We start from the raw sequence: 22,359 nt of genomic DNA on the forward strand, positions 1-22,359 counted from the left end.
TTGTGTACAAATCATGCCAGCAACAGTCCATACATTTCTACTTACCATCTGATGTCCTCTATAAAAACCAGGTGGCAAAGACTCGCTATAGGACCCAATGCCCAGAGCATCACCTATATTATGAGAAATAAATATTATTATAACATTTTATCAATACTAACATGTTTGCACAATTCTCTACTTGTCATTTCCCTAGAGTTCACATCTATTGAAAATACTCCAGTGTAACTTCTATTATTTACCGTCTAAAGTGGCGGTTGATGACGTCTGCTCTGACATCAAGTCCCTCGTCCTGGAATTCCCCCTCTAGAACAGGATCATCCTCCTCATCTCTGAGGAGGTCTCTGTCCACCGGGACGGCCTGCAGCATCCCAGCCCGCTGTGCAATATTATGCAGGACGCTACAGGCTACAACGATCTTAGCCACCTTCTTTGGGTTGTACTGGAGTGCTCCTCCAGAACGGTCCAGGCACCTGAATCTCATCTTCAGGAGCCCGAACATCCTTTCAACCACCGCCCTGGTTCTCTTATGAGCCCTATTGTAGCGCTCCTCAGACACATCAGTTGGGCTACGCAAGGGGGTAATGAGCCAAGGCCGGCTCATGTACCCAGAATCACCTATAAATTTAGAACAGAACATAATTCAAACAGAATACTTAAACTAGTATATTGTTGTATAAATATATTTTTTAAAAACCATAATCCATATTAAAAGTTGTCAGAAACATAAAAAAAAAAAAAAAAATTATATCTAAATCTGTATCTAGCCATTTCATCGAAGACATGCTACATATGCGTATTTCTCCTAAACCAAACCTTGTGTAAAATGCTAACTACATGTTTACATTGCATTCTCTATATGAACACTTAAGGTAAGACATGCTACATATCTGCATTTCAATAAAACTAGACATTAGCAGAAATAGACAATGACAGGGTTAAATTGAATGAGATAATATCTTGCCATTTCATCTAAGACATGCTACATATGCGTATTTCTCCTAAACCAAACCTTGTGTAAAATGCTAACTACATGTTTACATTGCATTCTCTATATGAACACTTAAGGTAAGACATGCTACATATCTGCTTTTCAATAAAAATAGACATTAGCAGAAAAATACAATGACAGGGTTAAATTGCATGAGATAATATCTTGCCATTTCATCTAAGACATGCTACATATGCGTATTTCTCCTAAACCAAACCTTGTGTAAAATGCTAACTACATGTTTACATTGCATTCTCTATATGAACACTTAAGGTAAGACATGCTACATATCTGCATTTCAATAAAAATAGACATTAGCAGAAAAAGACAATGACAGGGTTAAATTGCATGAGATAATATATTGCCATTTCATCTAAGACATGCTACATATGCGTATTTCTCCTAAAACAAACCTTGTGTAAAATGCTAACTACATGTTTACATTGCATTCTCTATCTGAACACTTAAGGTAAGACATGCTACATATCTGCATTTCAATAAAAATAGACATTAGCGTCGGTAAATAACAAATGGTTAAATTTAATCCTATAGCTGAACATGACGCTAACAGTTAAAAAATACAGGGGCAATTGTCAAAATAATTAACCATGTTGTGCACAAATACTCACCAACGAGATAACCAGGGGGCATTTGTCTTTCCTCAAACTGTCTCCACAGGGACGACAGAGAGAGGATGCGGGCATCATGACAAGCACCTCCAAAATTCGCATACACATGCATAATCCTCATCCGTGCGTCACAAACATACTGCACGTTGAGGCTATGAAAATGTTTGCGATTTCTGAAGGGCAAGTCATCAATTGGAGCACGCAGCGCAATGTGGGTACAATCAATGGCTCCCAAGACATTGGGCAATTGAGCAATATCAAAGAATTCCCGCTTCAGGCGCCTCCAATCACCATCATTCTGTGGGAATCCTATGTATTGCTTACTGATACGTACCATGGCGTTCAGAAAGTTATCAAACACCCCAGAGAATGTACCTTGAGCCAGGCCATGCATGTACAGTTCTCCGGATTGAAAACTCCCGGAGGCCAGGACGTATAGACAGCTTAGCATCTTACTCATGGGGGGAACAGCAGTCCTTATTTGTATACGTGGCTCCAAATGAGGTTTAAGAAGCTCGTAAAGGCCAATGAGCTGTTCGCGATCGAGCCGATACTTATCAAAAACCTCAAAGTCACTCATGTTTTCCAAGGTGGGTCTCACCCTGTAGACACGAGGACCTCGAACCAGACGACCCCTTCGTCTCGGTCTGAGCCGCCGAGGCTGCCTGATTCGACCAACAGCTAGTTCGCCAATAGCACCACCAGCAGCGTCTACCATGTCATCGTCATCCATCTTTCAAAACAGCGTAACAAGGTAAGCACTTGATCTGATGTGGATCACAAGTGATGCATTGGCCATGTTGTTTGGGGGATTTATAGTACAATTAGTCCAATGGTAGTGAGTTTGTAATGATTGCTGATTGTATTCACCTGTTTGTATGTGAGCGGCGCGAATGCTTTCACAGTGGGCGTTTATTTGTTGTTTGCTGAAATGTTAGTTTCAAACAATGATTCTCAATGTGAAAGTGTCAAATATCACACATACAGTGCATGTTTGTAATGTTTGTTCATATGCGTAATCAATATTTCCTAAACGCGATGTTATAGTAACAAGCACACGTCCAGGCTAACATGAATGAAAGTGCATAGTTGTGTATAATGTGCATCGAATGTGATCGATCAATGTTGCTGCAATATTGTTTGTAAATGATAAAGGAACATCTGCCATCTGTAGGATTGTATATATAAGTTATTGCCGAGCTGTCAATATTGTATGCGTCCCTTTAAAATCGCAATAATAATTCAGAACTTCCCGTCTGCCATCTGTAGTATTATATATATAAGTGATTGCCGAGCTGTCAATATTGTACGCGTCCCTTTAAAATCGCAATAATAATTCCGAACTTCCCGTCTGCCATCTGTAGTATTGTATATATAAGTGATTGCCGAGCTGTAATATATTGTACGCGTCCCTTTCAAATCGCAATAATAATTCCGAAATTCCCGTCTGCCATCTGTAGTATTGTATATATAAGTGATTGCCGAGCTGTCAATATTGTATGCGTCCCTTTCAAATGGCACTAATACTGAATAACTTCCGGCTGTCATCTGTAGTATTGTATATATAAGTGATTGCCGAGATGTCAATATTGTATGCGTCCCTTTCAAATGGCACTAATACTGAATAACTTCCGGCTGTCATCTGTAGTATTGTATATATAAGTGATTGCCGAGATGTGAATATTGTACGCGTCCCTTTCAAATCGCACTAATACTGAATAACTTCCGGCTGTCATCTGTAGTATTGTATATATAAGTGATTGCCGAGATGTGAATATTGTACGCGTCCCTTTCAAATCGCACTAATACTGAATAACTTCCGGCTGTCATCTGTAGTATTGTATATATAAGTGATTGCCGAGATGTGAATATTGTACGCGTCCCTTTAAAATCGCAATAATAATTCCGAACTTCCCGTCTGTCATCTGTAGTATTATATATATAAGTGATTTTCGATCTGACGATATTGTATGCGTCCCATAAAAATTGCACGAATACTGAATAACTTCCGGCTGCCATCTGTAGTATTATATATATAATTGATGTGCGATCTGACAATATTTCTGAATTGTCCCATTGAAATCTCCATAATAATGCTGTTCAAAAGTGTGTTTTACGTATATGTTGTATTGTAGTATTGAGTGTTAAAGTTCCTAAAGGGGCGGTACAGTGGTGAATCTGTGATGTGTATGGTTGAATCTTGTAATGACGTCATGATATTATTAACCTGCCTATGTAGTTGTGAAATCCTCATTGTGTTGTTGTATTGTGCTACATTGTTATTGTGTGCTGAATAAAATCTAAATGTGTGCTTTGTGGTTGCGTGATGGGTGATGCGTGTTATGTACATGTACGTATATATTGTGATTGTGTCCCACATATGCTGACTTCTATATAGCGGTCTGGCATTGTTGTTCCTTCCCATAAAGTGACATCTGTAATCTGGTGTAATGATGTTCTTGTTGTAGGTAATTCCTAATGGTTTCTGGTGATGGAATCATGATGTTAAAAGTACAGTAAAATCCATATGTTGTGTTTTGTGATTCCTCGAGAGAATGTAATGTGTTTTTCCCCCATCATTTGAATGCACATGTATGAGTGAATGTTAAAAGTAATGTATGTGCATCCATGAGTGATCATGTGTTAAGCCTATGTAGATATGCAGTTGCTGCAAGCATATGAGTTGAATAACAGAAATGCAATAATAAAGGTAAATGAGAGATGTTTCCCATTGTGTAGTGTTTGTGAATCCAGAAATGTGTATTGAATTTTATTTTAATTGTAAATGTAATTTTATTGAAATAATAATGTGTTACTAGTGATGGGGATTTGTAGTTGATGTAATCTAAAAGTGTTAAAAATATTTATGGTGTGGTGAATATTTAATATTAAAAAACATAAATCCACCATAGGGAAATAGTCATTTCTTGATCTATTTATCATAGCTGGGTCTAACGCATAAAAGCATGTATTTTCTAGCGCTGGTATTTGGAGTTTTTCCGTCTACGCTATTTGCGTGCGTTAGGGAAATGAGGGTTTCGCGTGCACGAGCACGTCTTCCCAATAGAAGTCAATGGAGGCTCCAAAGATTTCTATATTTTTTTTTCTAAGACTGGTTTTCCTCGTAAAGTGAGTGACGTCATGAGCTTGTGTGAAAAAGTAACTAAATCGTGTTCTTTTTGTAATAAATAAATATTTTGTGTATGTAATGTGGTGTATATTGTTTGTATGCATCGATGAGTGTATGTTTGTGATAATGTTATTCGTTAGATGTAGGTATATGAGGGTCTTTTCCCGTATGTCCATGTAAGTCAATGGGAAAATGGATTTGTGTGGATTTTTTTCAAACACCCGAGATCTCGCAACTTTAATCCTTTGTATTTTAAAGAAAAAATAACAATTCCGAAAAATAAAGATAGTGTTGTGTTTGTATGAGTGTAAGTGTACTTTGTGTAATATTTGTTTTGTGATTCGTGGATGTTTTTTTGTGCGGTATATGTTTACTACTGGGTCTGAGGTGGCGGTAGAAAGTTGAGCGTTAGGTGTATTTTGAGTCGCGGTAAATAAACTCTAAATACCGGAGTGCGTAAAAAACCCGCGTTAGGAGCCTCTAACGCTGGTTTTGACGGCTACCGCCGAACTCTAAATCTAGGCCTTAGAGTCCACAATTTACCATCACGTTAAGAAAAAAAAAAAAATCATATTTAGATATTTCTTTCATAAAAAGATAAATAATCAGCCTGGAAAACCTGATGGTTATTTTGCAACAATTGAGACAAAATCTATTACAAGTTATGTGAAAGAAAACCTTACTGTTTATATAATATATTATTTTTTCACTGTACAAGAAAAATAAGTTTTCTAAACTTCAAAAGAATCATTTTTTAAAACATTTATGATTAGACAAATTATTTTACAAATATCATGTATCATATTATAACTAAATCTTCTAGGTGTCAACATTTTACAAACAAAATGACCTATATGCAATAGAAATAAAATATGACCTATATGCAATAGAAATAAAATATGCCATATTAATAAAGTGAGTGACAACAAATTACAATGCTCTATACTAAGCACATTACATTAATTGGGGTACATTATAATACATAGACAAATAAGTAGAATAAGGGTAGGTAGGGTATATTACAGACACTACAATACTTATATTAACCAATTTAAAGGGACAGTCTAGTCAGAATCAAACTTTCATGATTTAGATAGGGCATGTCATTTTAAACAACTTTCCAATATACTTTTATCATCAAATTTGCTTTGTTTTCTTGGTGTTTTTAGTTGAAATCTAAACTTATTTAGGCTCATATGCTAATTTCTAAGCCCTTGAAGGCTGCCTCTTATCTGAATGAATTTGACAGTTTTTCACAGCTCAAGGACTTATGTCATATGCGCCATATAAATGACATTGTTCTCGCGCCTGTGGAGTTACCTAGGATTCAGCAGTGATTGGCTAAAATGCAAGTCTGTCAAAAGAACTGAAATAAGGGGGCAGTCTGCAGAGGCTTAGATACAAGGTAATCACAGAGGTAAAACATGTATTTCTATAACAGTGTTGGTTATGCAAAACTGGGGAATGGGAAATAAAGGGATTATCTATCTTTTTAAACAATACAAATTCTAATGTAGACTGTCCCTTTAAAGAAAAGGAGAGTACATTATAATCATAAACCTCCCAACTTTCCCACATCCTGCGTTATTGTCACTGGTTGGGAGGTATAGCCTCTCTGTGTCCTGGTGTTATGGGAAGGGTCGAGACCTCCCACATCCAGTCCAGACATGCCCATAGCACACTCACAACCTATATGTGTGTGACCTCACCCCTCCTGCAGGAGGGGTGAGGTCAAAAATGAGGTTGTGAGTGTGGTCAAAAATGAGGTTGGGCCGCTGCCCATAGATACTTTAAGCCCAACATTCTGGAAAGTAGCCAGCAAATGTTGGGAAGTAATGTAACTAATACAGCTGCATCTATTTTGTATTTGTTTACTTCTCAGTGCCAAGTTCCACTGTGAAAGTCATTACAAACCATGAAGAACAAACTAATTAGAAAAAAAATAAACTCCCTCTAACATATGCAATACAAGAAAAGACACCTTAGCTTTGAGAAGGTGATGTCTGACCGCCAGATTAATTACTTAACGGGGCAGTAGAGTTTTTTTGAATTCTGTATATTAAGCTGAACTGTAGGTGAAAAAATCTTGAACGTGCCTCTGAAACGCACACACCTAGTCCCTATAGGCAAATGTATTTCTATTTACCATGTGAAAAAGAAAAAAGTATGAAGCTAGCAAATTGGTTAATATAATTTTACTTTTATTTCTAATTTACTTAAAATAGCTAGATATATTCCTCTATGTAGGAGTCTGCTAAAAACTTCATTTAATAACACAATACAAGCTTGCCGTTATTTGCAAAGTGTATATCAGTGGCTAATAGGGGCGAATAATAAAGGAAATGTAATTTTTAGTAATATTTGCCACACTGCCTTTCCATTGCATTGCAAACCCCCTTTTACTAATCCCTTAGTCCCTTTTCAGGGTTTCCCCCAAAAATATCAAAACGGAAATATTTAAAGGGACATGAAACCCAAAATTTTTCTTTTATGATTCAGATAGAGAATACAATTTTAAACAACATTCCAATTTACTTCTATTATCTAATTTGCTTCATTCTTTAACTATCCTTTGTTGATGAAATAGCAATGCACATGGGAGAGCCAATGACACGAGGCATCTATGTGCAGCCACCAATCAGCAGCTGATGAGCCTATTTAGATATCCTTTTCAACAAAGGATAGCAAGAGAATAAAGCAAATTAGATAACAGAAGTAAATTGGAAAGTTGGTTAAATTTGCATGCTCTTTCTAAGAAGCTCTTTTTAAGAAGCTGCAAATGTAGCTGTTTCCGCGCGAGCCTTCAGGCTGCTCATTAACTCATCCGCTACCTCTGAAGCGGCGGACAGCAATCAGCCTGATCAGATATGATCGGGATGATTGACACCCCCTGCTAGCAGCCAATTGGCTACGAATGTGCAGGCTGCAGGGGGCGGCATTGCACAAACATTTCACATGAAATGCTTGTGCAATGCTTAATGCCGACAGCATATGCCTTCGGTATTTATCGATGTCTGCCCTACACTTAATAAATCGGCCCCTATACCAAGAAATATTTTTTTGGGGTTTCATGTCCCTTTAAATATTGCAATATAGTTTTTTTAGATTGCATGACATGAGCTGGTTAACATTGTCAAAAATACTTTTTCCTCTTTTTTTTGTTGTTGTTGTTGAGGTTTAATTCCTAACTTATTTCTAATTACTGAGACTTTCCATAAGAAAACAGACATGAAAATGTATTACAATTGCAAACATTTACACCCACTGAAAGAAAAAGATAGGCAAATTGAAGCTCAGTGAATTTCGAACATGATCTCGCATTTACAAACAGGAAGGACAGACTGTGAAAGTTTAAATTTACACTATTCAATGATGATTTAGAAATGTTCTTGTCAAAACAATTCTGTTGTCAACTGGTGCAGCTGAGCTGCACTTAAATATTTTACTTGCAATATACGCAAAACATGCACCCTACTGTCACTTTTCTCTCTCCAGTGAAAGTAAAGGGTGCACTATATATGCTTTCAAAAAATAAATTACCTTACAAAGTATAATACTATCTGTTTATCTATCTATCTATCTATCTATCTATCTATCTATCTATCATCTATCTATCTATCTATCTAGCTATCTATCTATATCTATATCTATATCTATATCTATCTATATATATATATATATATATATATATATATATATATATATATATCAATCAATCAGCTATCTTTCTATCTATCTGTCTATCTTAGATGATAAGATCATTTGAGAAGTAGTGGTGTTTCAGTAAAACTATCTCAATGTTTAAATCTAAACTCTAAAATGAATTCAAATGGATACAAAAAGGCAATCAAAATATTTAAGCACAAAGTTTGAATGATGTATTTAATAACAATGTCTGCATTACGGATCACTGGTGTTTAGTTTAATTAATTTCCATTTTGGCCAGAAAATAGAAGAAGAGGAGAGGAGGAGGGGTGAAGAGCAAATTCGCCAGCGTGAAGAGATACGAGCAAAGGAGCTGTACCTCAGCCTTAAAATAGCTCAGCAACATAGCCAACCCAACGAGAACGAAGACGTAGAATGGCAAAAACAATGTAAGTGACAGAAATCATTTTCACAGATTTGAGACTTGTAAGAAACTAAGACCTAAATTACAAATGTAGCGTTCCCGGGTTAAAAATAGCGCACTGTCTGGTATTACAAGTCTATGGTAAAACAGAAATTCCAAAGAATGTTTAGTGTATCCAGTGTCTCTTTAGCGCACCCTATACTTTCAATGGATAGCGTGACTGTGCTAAATATCACTCAAATTACAAATTGTGGGTTATGTGTTTATCAGAGCTAAAAAATGTACGGCTAGATTTAGAGTTCGGCGGTAGCCGTCAAAACCAGCGTTAGAGGCTCCTAACGCTGGTTTTGGGCTACCGCTGGTATTTAGAGTCAGTGATTAAAGGGTCTAACGCTCACTTTACAGCCGCGACTTTTCCATACCGCAGATCCCCCTACGCCATTTGCGTAGCCTATCTTTTCAATGGGATCTTCCTAACGCCGGTATTTAGAGTCGTTTCTGCAGTGAGCGTTAGAGCTCTAACGACAAGATTCCAGCCGCCTGAAAATAGCAGGAGTTAAGAGCTTTCTGGCTAACGCCGGTTTATAAAGCTCTTAACTACTGTACCCTAAAGTACACTAACACCCATAAACTACCTATGTACCCCTAAACCGAGGTCCCCCCACATCGCCGCCACTCGATTAAAAATTTTAACCCCTAATCTGCCGACCGCCACCTACGTTATACTTATGTACCCCTAATCTGCTGCCCCTAACACCGCCGACCCCTGTATTATATCTATTAACCCCTAACTTGCCCCCCACAACGTCGCCGCAAGCTACTTAAAATAATTAACCCCTAATCTTCCGACCGCAAATCGCCGCCACCTACGTTATACTTATGTACCCCTAATCTGCTACCCCTAACATCGCCGACCCCTATGTTATATTTATTAACCCCTAATCTGCCCCCCACAACGTCGCCGACACCTACCTACACTTATTAACCCCTAATCTGCCGAGCGGACCTGAGCGCTACTATAATAAAGTTATTAACCCCTAATCCGCCTCACTAACCCTATCATAAATAGTATTAACCCCTAATCTGCCCTCCCTAACATCGCCGACACCTACCTTCAATTATTAACCCCTAATCTTCCGATCGGAGCTCACCGCTATTCTAATAAATGTATTAACCCCTAAAGCTAAGTCTAACCCTAACACTAACACCCCCCTAAGTTAAATATAATTTTTATCTAACGAAATAAATTAACTCTTATTAAATAAATAATTCCTATTTAAAGCTAAATACTTACCTGTAAAATAAATCCTAATATAGCTACAATATAATTTATAATTATATTATAGCTATTTTAGGATTAATATTTATTTTACAGGCAACTTTGTAATTATTTTAACCAGGTACAATAGCTATTAAATAGTTAAGAACTATTTAATAGTTACCTAGTTAAAATAATAACAAATTTACCTGTAAAATAAATCCTAACCTAAGATATAATTAAACCTAACACTACCCTATCAATAAAATAATTAAATAAACTACCTACAATTACCTACAATTAACCTAACACTACACTATCAATAAATTAATTAAACACAATTGCTACAAATAAATAAATTAAATAAACTATCTAAAGTACAAAAAATAAAAAAGAACTAAGTTACAGAAAATAATAAAATATTTACAAAGATAAGAAAAATATTACAACAATTTTAAACTAATTACACCTACTCTAAGCCCCCTAATAAAATAACAAAGCCCCCCAAAATAAAAAATTCCCTACCCTATTCTAAAATACAAATATTACAAGCTCTTTTACCTTACCAGCCCTGAACAGGGCCCTTTGCGGGGCATGCCCCAAGAATTTCAGCTCTTTTGCCTGTAAAAAAAAACATACAATACCCCCCCCCAACATTACAACCCACCACCCACATACCCCTAATCTAACCCAAACCCCCCTTAAATAAACCTAACACTACCCCCCTGATGATCTTCCTACCTTGTCTTCACCATGCCAGGTTCACCGATCCGTCCTGGCTCCAAGATCTTCATCCAACCCAAGCGGGGGCTAGACATCCACTGAAGAAGTCCAGAAGAGGGTCCAAAGTCTTCCTCCTATCCGGCAAGAAGAGGACATCCGGACCGGCAAACATCTTCTCCAAGCGGCATCTTCTATCTTCTTCCATCCGATGACGACCGGCTCCATCTTGAAGACCTCCAGCGCGGATCCATCCTCTTCTTCCGACGACTAGACGACGAATGACGGTTCCTTTAAGGGACGTCATCCAAGATGGCGTCCCTCGAATTCCGATTGGCTGATAGGATTCTATCAGCCAATCGGAATTAAGGTAGGAATTTTCTGATTGGCTGATGGAATCAGCCAATCAGAATATAGTTCAATCCGATTGGCTGATCCAATCAGCCAATCAGATTGAGCTCGCATTCTATTGGCTGTTCCGATCAGCCAATAGAATGCGAGCTCAATCTGATTGGCTGATTGGATCAGCCAATCGGATTGAACTTGATTCTGATTGGCTGATTCCATCAGCCAATCAGAAAATTCCTACCTTAATTCCGATTGGCTGATAGAATCCTATCAGCCAATCGGAATTCGAGGGACGCCATCTTGGATGACGTCCCTTAAAGGAACCGTCATTCGTCGTCTAGTCGTCGGAAGAAGAGGATGGATCCGCGCTGGAGGTCTTCAAGATGGAGCCGGTCGTCATCGGATGGAAGAAGATAGAAGATGCCGCTTGGAGAAGATGTTTGCCGGTCCGGATGTCCTCTTCTTGCCGGATAGGAGGAAGACTTTGGACCCTCTTCTGGACTTCTTCAGTGGATGTCTAGCCCCCGCTTGGGTTGGATGAAGATCTTGGAGCCAGGACGGATCGGTGAACCTGGCATGGTGAAGACAAGGTAGGAAGATCATCAGGGGGGTAGTGTTAGGTTTATTTAAGGGGGGTTTGGGTTAGATTAGGGGTATGTGGGTGGTGGGTTGTAATGTTGGGGGGGGGGGGGTATTGTATGTTTTTTTTTACAGGCAAAAGAGCTGAAATTCTTGGGGCATGCCCCGCAAAGGGCCCTGTTCAGGGCTGGTAAGGTAAAAGAGCTTGTAATATTTGTATTTTAGAATAGGGTAGTGAATTTTTTATTTTGGGGGGCTTTGTTATTTTATTAGGGGGCTTAGAGTAGGTGTAATTAGTTTAAAATTGTTGTAATATTTTTCTTATGTTTGTAAATATTTTATTATTTTCTGTAACTTAGTTCTTTTTTATTTTTTGTACTTTAGATAGTTTATTTAATTTTATTTATTTGTAGCAATTGTGTTTAATTAATTTATTGATAGTGTAGTGTTAGGTTAATTGTAGGTAATTGTAGGTAGTTTATTTAATTATTTTATTGATAGGGTAGTGTTAGGTTTAATTATATCTTAGGTTAGGATTTATTTTACAGGTAAATTTGTTATTATTTTAACTAGGTAACTATTAAATAGTTCTTAACTATTTAATAGCTATTGTACCTGGTTAAAATAATTACAAAGTTGCCTGTAAAATAAATATTAATCCTAAAATAGCTATAATATAATTATAATTTATATTGTAGCTATATTAGGATTTATTTTACAGGTAAGTATTTAGCTTTAAATAGGAATCATTTATTTAATAAGAGTTAATTTATTTCGTTAGATAAAAATTATATTTAACTTAGGGGGGTGTTAGTGTTAGGGTTAGACTTAGCTTTAGGGGTTAATACATTTATTAGAATAGCGGTGAGCTCCGGTCGGCAGATTAGGGGTTAATAATTGAAGGTAGGTGTCGGCGATGTTAGGGAGGGCAGATTAGGGGTTAATACTATTTATGATAGGGTTAGTGAGGCGGATTAGGGGTTAATAACTTTATTATAGTAGCGCTCAGGTCCGCTCGGCAGATTAGGGGTTAATAAGTGTAGGCAGGTGTCGGCGACGTTGTGGGGGGCAGATTAGGGGTTAATAAATATAACATAGGGGTCGGCGATGTTAGGGCAGCAGATTAGGGGTACATAGGGATAACGTAGGTGGCGGCGGTTTACGGAGCGGCAGATTAGGGGTTAAAAGTGTAATGCAGGGGTCAGCGATAGCGGGGGCGGCAGATTAGGAGTTAATAAGTGTAAGGTTAGGGGTGTTTAGACTCGGGGTACATGTTAGGGTGTTAGGTGCAGACGTAGGAAGTGTTTCCCCATAGGAAACAATGGGGCTGCGTTAGGAGCTGAACGCTGCTTTTTTCCAGGTGTTAGGTTTTTTTTCAGCTCAAACAGCCCCATTGTTTCCTATGGGAGAATCGTGCACGAGCACGTTTTTGAGGCCGGCCGCGTCCGTAAGCAACTCTGGTATCGAGAGTTGCATTTGCGGTAAAAATGCTCTACGCTCCTTTTTTGGAGCCTAACGCAGCATTTGTTTGAACTCTCGATACCAGAGTTAAATTTATGGTGCGGCCAGAAAAAAACCCGCGGAGCGTTAACAGCCCTTTTACCGCCGAACTCTAAATCTAGGCCGTAGTATGACTGAAGACGTGAAGTAAAGTGATAGGGCTGGAATAAAACTATAATAAAATTTAACATTTAATAAAACACATATAAAACATTAAAATAAAGTATTACACTCATATATACATATTATCAGTAATATATATATATATATATATATATATATATATATATAAAAATGTATGTTTTAAAAGGATATGGTATATAACAAGTTTTTGGACTGGGAAGGGCTCAATGGTGTTTATATATGTGTATGCACATATACGTACACACACATATATATTTATATATATATATACACACATACAAATATATATACCCCCTCACCACACACACGCATCGGATCATGGGGGACTGCCTACGCTGCTAGGAATCCACCCCAGGCCGATTCTTAACTTCATCAAAAGGGGGAAACTGCAGGATGCTGAGTAAGGCAGGACGTTCCATGCCATCTCTCTCCCTCCTCCCTACACTGTCAAAAAAAATGTGCAAAAATTGTACCTTTAGGGGTACAACAGCTTGTCACTGGGGCAGTACCCTCAAAGGTACACCTGCTGTACCCTTTAAAATGGGTACAAATTGGTAGCCTTGCAGATTGTACCTTTCAAAGGCAAATATGTACCTTTGGTGACTAGATCGTACCCTTAAAAAATGGTGCAAATCTGGCCTTTTAAGGGTACTGCCCCAGTGTCAAGCCCTTTGTACCTCATGATGGCAAATTTGTACTCAACACAGAATATTACAAATACTGTTCCATTAAATTTATCATACAACATTCAAACATGCTTTCAATGTGTACTTTTTTCAGACAGTATTACAATAGCCACATTGCAGCTTTAAAAAAAAAAAAATTGCTTACTTAATTGTAGCAATTCCATAGACTGCTACAGCAATGCTAAACTACTAGTGATGTCCGGTTCATGAACGAATCGTTCATTTGAACCGGATCTTTTCACTGAACTGAATGAATCAGTACATCAGACTGAACTGATTCGTTTGAAACAGTTCAGTTCCTGAGTCATCAGCAGCCCTGATAATACGATCCTAGAGTGAGTTCTGCTCTGCTAACTCCTCCTTTAATGAATCACACAGCAGAATCTCACTCTAGGATCATATTACCAGTGTTGTCGAATCAGTGAACTGTTAGCTAACTCGTCTGCAATGAATCAGTTTGTTAACAGTTCACTGATTCAAAAGAAGTGAACTGTTAGCAAACGACTCAGTGTACTGTTAACAGACAGATTCATTGCATACGAGTTAGCTAACAGTACACTGATTCAAATATCAGATCACACTCACAGCAGTTCTCAACAGACCCCTGCATTTACATGAACCCATTCAGCATCCCATGTTTGTGTGTATATATATATATATATATATATATATAATTTGTTGTTCTTCCTCTATATCTAAGCTAACTTTTACTTAACAGCTACAAATTATATATATATATATATATATATATATATATATATATATATATATACACACAAACATGGGATGCTGAATGGGTTAATGTAATTGCAGGGGTCTGTTGAGAACCGCTGTGAGTGTGACCTGTTATTTGAATCAGTGTACTGTTATCTAAATGATTCATTAGAGTTACAGTACACTGAGTCATTTACATACAGCACTGCAGGAAACGAATCTGCGGCTCTACAGTTCACCTACTGAACATGAGGTAGAGCCTCTACCTCATGTTCAGTAGGTGAACTGGTGAATCGGTTCATGAACCGGTTCAGTTAATCAAACCGTCCGAAATGAACCGATTCACCCAAAAGAACCGAACTGCACATCACTATAAACTACCAGTTCCAAAATTAACTATTCAATATGTTTTGTATCACTCTGTACTAGACTTTAAAAACACCCCATTTAATTTAGGGTGACATGGCACATAAAACATTAATATATAGAAAACATATAGAAAACAATATAATAATAATATATAACTCTAACGAAAAGAAGGGGGATTTGGGGGAGGGATAAACGATAAAACTCACAACCATACATTGAATTGTCACTCTATGCAAAATATATGCAAATGAGTCTATTTCCCTAGTACACACTTTGGTGATGAACCTGCTACCAATAGATGGAGCTGTGTTACACATGTCAAGGAACTTTCAACCAACAGATGGCGCTATGGCATGTTACACAATGTCCATGTATGTGACGGGAACGGTTACAATTCTATTTTATTTTTTTAAAAACTGGTTCTTAAACAGCTCGTTTATTTTATAGAGTTTAAAACAAATTTTTTTCTTTGTAATTTTAGTTAATACATTTGCTTTATGTTTAAGAGTTAACATCTTGATGCTCTAAATATAAACATTAAAATGTTAAGTGCTTGTTTGCCATTTAGAACCAGCAGCAACACATTATCATTGAATATAATGGGTTATTAAAGGGACAGTCTAGTCAAAATTAAACTTTCATGATTCAGATAGGGCATGAAAATTTAAACAACTTTCCAATTGACTTTTATCACTAAATTCGCTTTGTTCCCTTGGTGGTATTTTTGAAAAGCTAAACCTAGGTAGGATCAAACTGATTTCTAAACCGTTGAAAACCGCCTCTTAGCTCAGAGCATTTTGAAAGTTTTTCACAGTTAGACAGTACTAGTTCATGTATGTCATATAGATAACAATATGCTCACTCCCATGTAGTTATTTAGGAGTCGGCACTGATTGGCTAAACTGCATGCCTGTCAAAAGCACTGAGATAAGGGGGCAGTCTGTAGAGGCTTAGATACACACAGAGGTATAAAGTATATTAATATAACTGTTGGTTATGCAAAACTGGGGAATGGGTAATAAAGGGATTATCCATCTTTTTAAACAATAACAATTCTGGTGTAGACTGTCTCTTTAAGTATTTTTTTTGCTTTGCATATTACCAACAACAATTGCACATAATAATTTTGCTGTACAACATGTATGTTGCATTCATTTTGGGTGACTGTCAGTTATGTGAATATGAATAATTGAGCTGTTCAGATGATATGGACTTGAAGGGTTTGGCAGCCTTGAACCACCCACCCCCCTCAACATTTTAGTCACACAAGTGCTTTTTTTTGTACCTTTTTGGGGGGGATTAAATGGTACAGACATGAACCCTTTGACAGTTGGAAACATATTTGTACCTTATTTACCACTAAATGGTACATATTAGTTCCTTAAGGTGTAATTATGATCCATTGAGGGTACAACCACAGCAGTTGTACCCTAAGTGTTCACAAACGGACCCCAACCGTACCCTTTTTCCTGACAGTGTATGTATTTTTGTTGTATTTTACTGTATCTTGCTTGCTCTGTTTTCATTTCACACCTACCCCTATCTAGCTAACCAGCCCGCCCACCTTCCTGCTGTATTTAATGCTGCTCCCAGCACCATTGAAGTAAGTTCTCTCTCCCTCCTCCCTATGTATTTTTGTTGTATTTTACTGTATCTTGCTTGCTCTGTTTTCATTTCACACCTACCCCTATCCAGCTAACCAGCCCACCCACCTTCCTGCTGTTTGTAACGCTGCTCCCAGCACCATTGAAGTAAGTTCTCTCTCCCTCCTCCCTATGTATTTTTGTTGTATTTTACTGTATCTTGCTTGCTCTGTTTTCATTTCACACCTACCCCTATCCAGTTAACCAGCCCGCCCACCTTCCTGCTGTATTTAATGCTGCTCCCAGCATCATTGAAGTAAGTTCTCTCTCCCTCCTCCCTATGTATTTTTGTTGTATTTTACTGTATCTTGCTTGCTCTGTTTTCATTTCACACCTACCCCTATCCAGCTAACCAGCCCGCCCACCTTCCTGCTGTATTTAATGCTGCTCCCAGCACCATTGAAGTAAGTTCTCTCTCCCTCCTCCCTATGTATTTTTTTTTGCATTTTACTGTATCTTGCTTGCTCTGTTTTCATTTCACACCTACCCCTATCCAGCTAACCAGCCCGCCCACCTTCCTGCTGTATTTAATGCTGCTCCCTGCGCCACCGCGCAGCAGACGAGCGCTGCGGGCGCCCCGCTGGTGCACCGAAGGCATGCCAAAGGCAAGCCTGTCAGCACCCGTCCACACCCAGACCGCACCCTATGCCATGAACCTTGGCTCCAGAATCTGCCGCCATTACGACGCCAGCACCCTCCACGCGCTCAACACCGGTAGATCGTCCGCCTGCCACCACGCATCCCCGACCAACACCTTTGGACCTTTTACCTGCCGCAACTGCTCCTTCCCCTCCCTCCGGACCACAGCCCAACCAACTAACCAACCCAAAAACAGCCTCAATTACCTCAACTGCATGCAGAACTGAAACCCCTGCTGAAGAAACCCTCGGCCGACCACACAGACCCGAATAACTACTGCCAAAGTCATAGAGAAGTCCATCAACTCGCAACTTATCAACCACATTGAGGCCAACCACACCCTGGACCACTCCCAATCTGGCTTCAGAAGCAACCACAGCACTGAGACCGCCTTCCTCGCCGCCACAGACGACATCCGCATCATGCTCAACCGAGGAGAAACTGCCATCCTCATCTTCCTAGACCTCTCAGCAGCCTTTGACACTTTCGACCACAACACCCTCCGCACCCACCTACATGACGCCGGCATACGCAGCAAAGCCCTGGAATGGATCACCTCCTTCCTCACAGGCAGGACCCAGAAAGTCAGACTCCCTCCCTTCTCCTCCAAACCCACACCAGTCAACTGTGGTGTACCGCAAGGCTCTTTGCTGAGACCCACCCTCTTCAACATCTACATGGCCCCTCTCATAGCTTTCGTCTGACGCTACGACCTCAACATCGTCTCCTATGCTGACGACACCCAGTTAATCATCTCACCCGAGATCCCACCACCGCCAAAAACAACATCCACAAAGGCCTGACAGCAGTCGCCGCCTGGATGAATGACAACCGGCTCAAACTGAACACAGACAAAACCAAAGTCCTCCTCCTCGGACCCAATAAATCCGCATGGGATGACTCCTGGTGGCCCACAGCCCTCTGTCTCCCTCCAACCCAAACCGACCACGCACAAAATCTAGGTTTCATCCTGGACTCATCACTCTCCATGAACCGACAAATCAATGCCATCACCTCAACATGTTTCCACATCCTCCACCTGCTACGAAAAATATTCAAGTGGATCCCTACCGAAACCAGGAAAACAGTCGCCCACGCCCTTGTCAGCAGCCGGTTGGACTATGACAATGCACTCTACGCCAGCTCCACCATCAAACTCCAAAAGAAACTCCAACGTATCCAGAACGGCTCAGCCAGACTCATCCTCGACATCCCCCTCCAATGCCACATCACCGGACACCTATGGAACCTTCACTGGCTCCCCATCAACAAGAGAATCACCTTCAAGCTCCTTACCCACGCGTTCAAGGCCCTACACAACATCGGACCCGAATACATAAACCACCGCGAAAATTTCTACACCCCCGCCAGACAACTACGATCGGCCGACCAAGCACTCGCAGTCATCCCCCACATCAGCAAAGACACAGCGGGCGGAAGATCCTTCTCCCACATAGCAGCAAAGACATGGAACACCCTCCCGCTGCACCTCAGACAATCCACCTCCTTTATAAAGTTCAGAAAGGACCTCAAAACCTGGCTCTTCGACTGAACGCCCATCCCCTCCCCCCCTCCCCCCTTTCCTCCTATCTACCTTCCCTTAGCACCTTGAGACCCTCACGGGTGATTAGTTTGCGCTCTATAAGTACCCAATAGATAGATAGATAGATCCTTAACGGAGTTAAAGCCCATCGATATTAGGACAGCATGGAATGTCCTAAGGGCGTGAAGGGGTTAAACATAGGAATAGTTTAAATAGTGTTGTTCTACAAAATCCAAAAATCCAAATCAGTGTTTTGTACATTGTCCCATAGAATGCGGTAACTTTTTATTTTTAACTTGTAAACTGAGTGCTATTGATTTGAGCGCTCAATAGTGCTAATATTTTTTAATTTCACTTTTAGGGGCCGATTTATCAAGCTCCGTATGGAGCTGATGCCCCTGTTTCCGCGCGAGCCTAAAGACCGCTGCTCCATAACTTATCCACCTGCTCAGAAATCAACCCGATTGAATACGATCGGGTTGATTGACACCCCCTGCTAGCGGCCGATTGGCCACGGATCTGCAGTGGGCCGCGTTGCACCAGCAGTTCACAAGAACTGTTGATGCAATGATAAATATTTATCGATGTGCGGCGGACATGATACGCTACATCGTATCATGTCCGCTTGCACATTAATAAATAGGCCCCTTGATCTTGACCTAATTATCGTTTTAATTTTAAACAAAATATTTTTTCTCTTATTCAAATTTGACATTTAACATTAGTATTAACCACAAATTAGTAACAGGCATCTTGAGTAGGGATTAGTGATCTGTGTTATGAAATTCAAATGGCAAAAACAATGATTTTTTTACTTTTAATCTTCCATTTCAATAGTTTCATAGCTTTTTTACAGATATGCCGCACCACTTTCAAGTAATTCAGCATTTGGGTAATATGTCCATTTACATTAAGAGACCAGGAAAAACAATCTTTTTTCTTTCATGGCTCACATAGAGCATACGATTTTTAAACAACTTTCCCATTTATTTTTATTATCTAATTTGCTCGGTTCTCTTAGTATCCTCTGTTGAAAAGAATATCTAAGGAGATGCTAACTAGCTGCTGATTGGTGGCTGCACATATATGCCTCTTGCCATTGGCTTACAGATGTGTTAATCTAGATCCCAGTAGTGCATTGCTGCTCCTTCAATTAAAAGAATGAAGCAATATTGATAACAGAAGTAAATTGGAAAGTAGTTTAAAATTGTGTAATGGAAAAAAAATGGGTTTCATGCCCCTTTAATGCCAGTTCGATGATCTAATAGGCTGACAAAGAAGGTTGTAACACAATGTGTGTGGCATCTAAAGGGTTAAAGCTTGCCTTCACCGAATCTAAGTGAAAGCGCCCCATTTCATTTTCCACTTATTATTATACTTTATTTCAAACCTGGACATTCTAACGCTAAGACATTAATTCAGTCCCCCATCTTTTTGCTAATTGACTACTGAGAATTCTTAGCTTCTGATCTTGATCTGACGTTAGTCTCTTGCTAATGTCCCTCAACTGGGTTCCATCACCGTCAGACATCAATAATAAAATGATTCTTCCCCTCTTCAAGGCTATTTATTCCTCCGCTGCTCTTATATCTGTAATCTTATATCTCACTATACACCTGCTGGGCTATTAATTTTTTCGCTTCTCACCACCCTTCGCAGTTACGGCTTTGTCTCATGACTAAAATCACTTACATTAAATAGTCCCTTTTGTCACACAGCCTCAGCAAAAAGACAAAGGTTTTTCTCGAACCATATATTTATCTGTTTTATGCTTGTGCGTTGCTCTAAGGGAGGAATGCTATATTGAGAGTTCCTGGAGCATACCATAGTAAGCATCAGAATTGAAAAACAGGCCTTGTGGTTATTAAAAATACATTTGTAAGATGTAGAGTTAAAACAGCGCACAAAAATCTGGTTTACAGGTTTCATATTTGACATAAAAATTTAAAAGCAATTTGCATTTAAAGGGACAGGAATCACTTTTATATTTTTATATAAAATGTTTAGCTATGCATAATTTAAAATTGTCATAACATTGTCACATATTTTTATTATTTATTTTGCCCTATGTTCATGTCATTTGTATTAAAATCAAGCAATTTCTATATGCCAGAGCTTTTAATGCACCCTTTTGACTTTACACTGCTAACTCTGCTAGATATCTGCCCTTAACTGACTTTAATGGGAAACAACTGCAAAACAACACATTTTATACAAACTTTATGATTGTGACTAGCCTTTTTATCTGTGGACTAAAGACGAAATTAAAGGGACAGTCTACTCCAGAATTTGTATTGTTTAAAAAGATAGATAATCCCTTTATTACCCATTTCCCAGCTTTCCATAGCCAACACAGTTATATACTTTTTAACTCTGTGATTAACTTGTATATAAGCCTCTGCAGACTGCCCCCTTATCTCAGTTCTTTTGACAGACTTGTATTTTAGCTAATGAGTGCTGACTCCTAATAAATTCATGGGAGTGAGCACAATGTAAGCTATATGACACACATGAACGAGGGCTGTCTAGCTGTGAAAATCTGTCAAAATGCACTGAGATAAGAGGCTTAGAAATTAGAATATGAGCCTACCTTGGTTTAGCTTTCAATAATGAATACCTAAGAGAACAAAGGAAATTTGATGATAAAAGTAAATTGGAAAGTCGTGTAAAATTGCATGCCCTATCTGAATCATGAAAGTTTAATTTTGACTTTACTGTCCCTTTAACTTTACCAAATAAGACAAATGGTGTGTTTTTAAAACGTTACGACTTGATTGATATGTAATTCTGTAGCAGCACAGCAGAAATGTCTTGTAATTACAGAATGCTTACTGTCCCTTTAAACATATACATTACAATTTAAAGTATCCATGATATTTTAAAGGAATCTGAAAGTCAAAATTAATCTTCAATAATTAACCTCTTGACAACCGATGACATACCCTGTATGTCAGCTGTCTGTTCTGCTTCCAAGGGTGTAAGAGACTGTCCTATTTCTGTATGTCTCATATGTGTTCTATTAAGCCTGCTATTGTCTTTCCTCCTTCTACATGTGCTGGACGAGCACGCTTAGATATCACCCCCTGTGACAGAAGGCGAGCATATATATTAGAGATGTGTATTCGTTTTTAGTACAAATGCACATTCGTAATGAAAATCTGATTTTCATTTCATTTTTACTAAACGAATATCTGAATGAGGAGTAGATTACAAGTGGAGTGAAAATTAATTGCTCGCCCATAGACAGGAACATTTGCACGTGGGGTGTGGGGTGTTAGAAAACAAACGGCGCAAAAAAGTGTCTTAACATTGTGGTCTATGGGGAACTGTGTGTTCCCTGTAAATATATATATATGTATATGCTTAACCTTTTAACGCCGTTATGCCGTTCTATTCC

The 22,359-nt window shown here is 38.8% G+C and overlaps 1 protein-coding gene across 1 annotated transcript in view; it reads left to right on the forward strand.

The window, feature by feature from the left end:
* The window catches only part of SH2D4B (SH2 domain containing 4B), a 234,345-nt gene that overhangs the window by 149,356 nt on the left and 62,630 nt on the right, over window positions 1-22,359 (forward strand). The window contains exon 4 of the mRNA XM_053692068.1: window positions 8,697-8,844. Within this exon, the coding sequence (XP_053548043.1) occupies window positions 8,697-8,844 (148 nt within the window). The remainder of the gene's footprint in view (window positions 1-8,696; window positions 8,845-22,359) is intronic.

Source organism: Bombina bombina, chromosome 9, assembly GCF_027579735.1.
Source record: "Bombina bombina isolate aBomBom1 chromosome 9, aBomBom1.pri, whole genome shotgun sequence".
Lineage (NCBI taxonomy): Eukaryota > Metazoa > Chordata > Amphibia > Anura > Bombinatoridae > Bombina > Bombina bombina.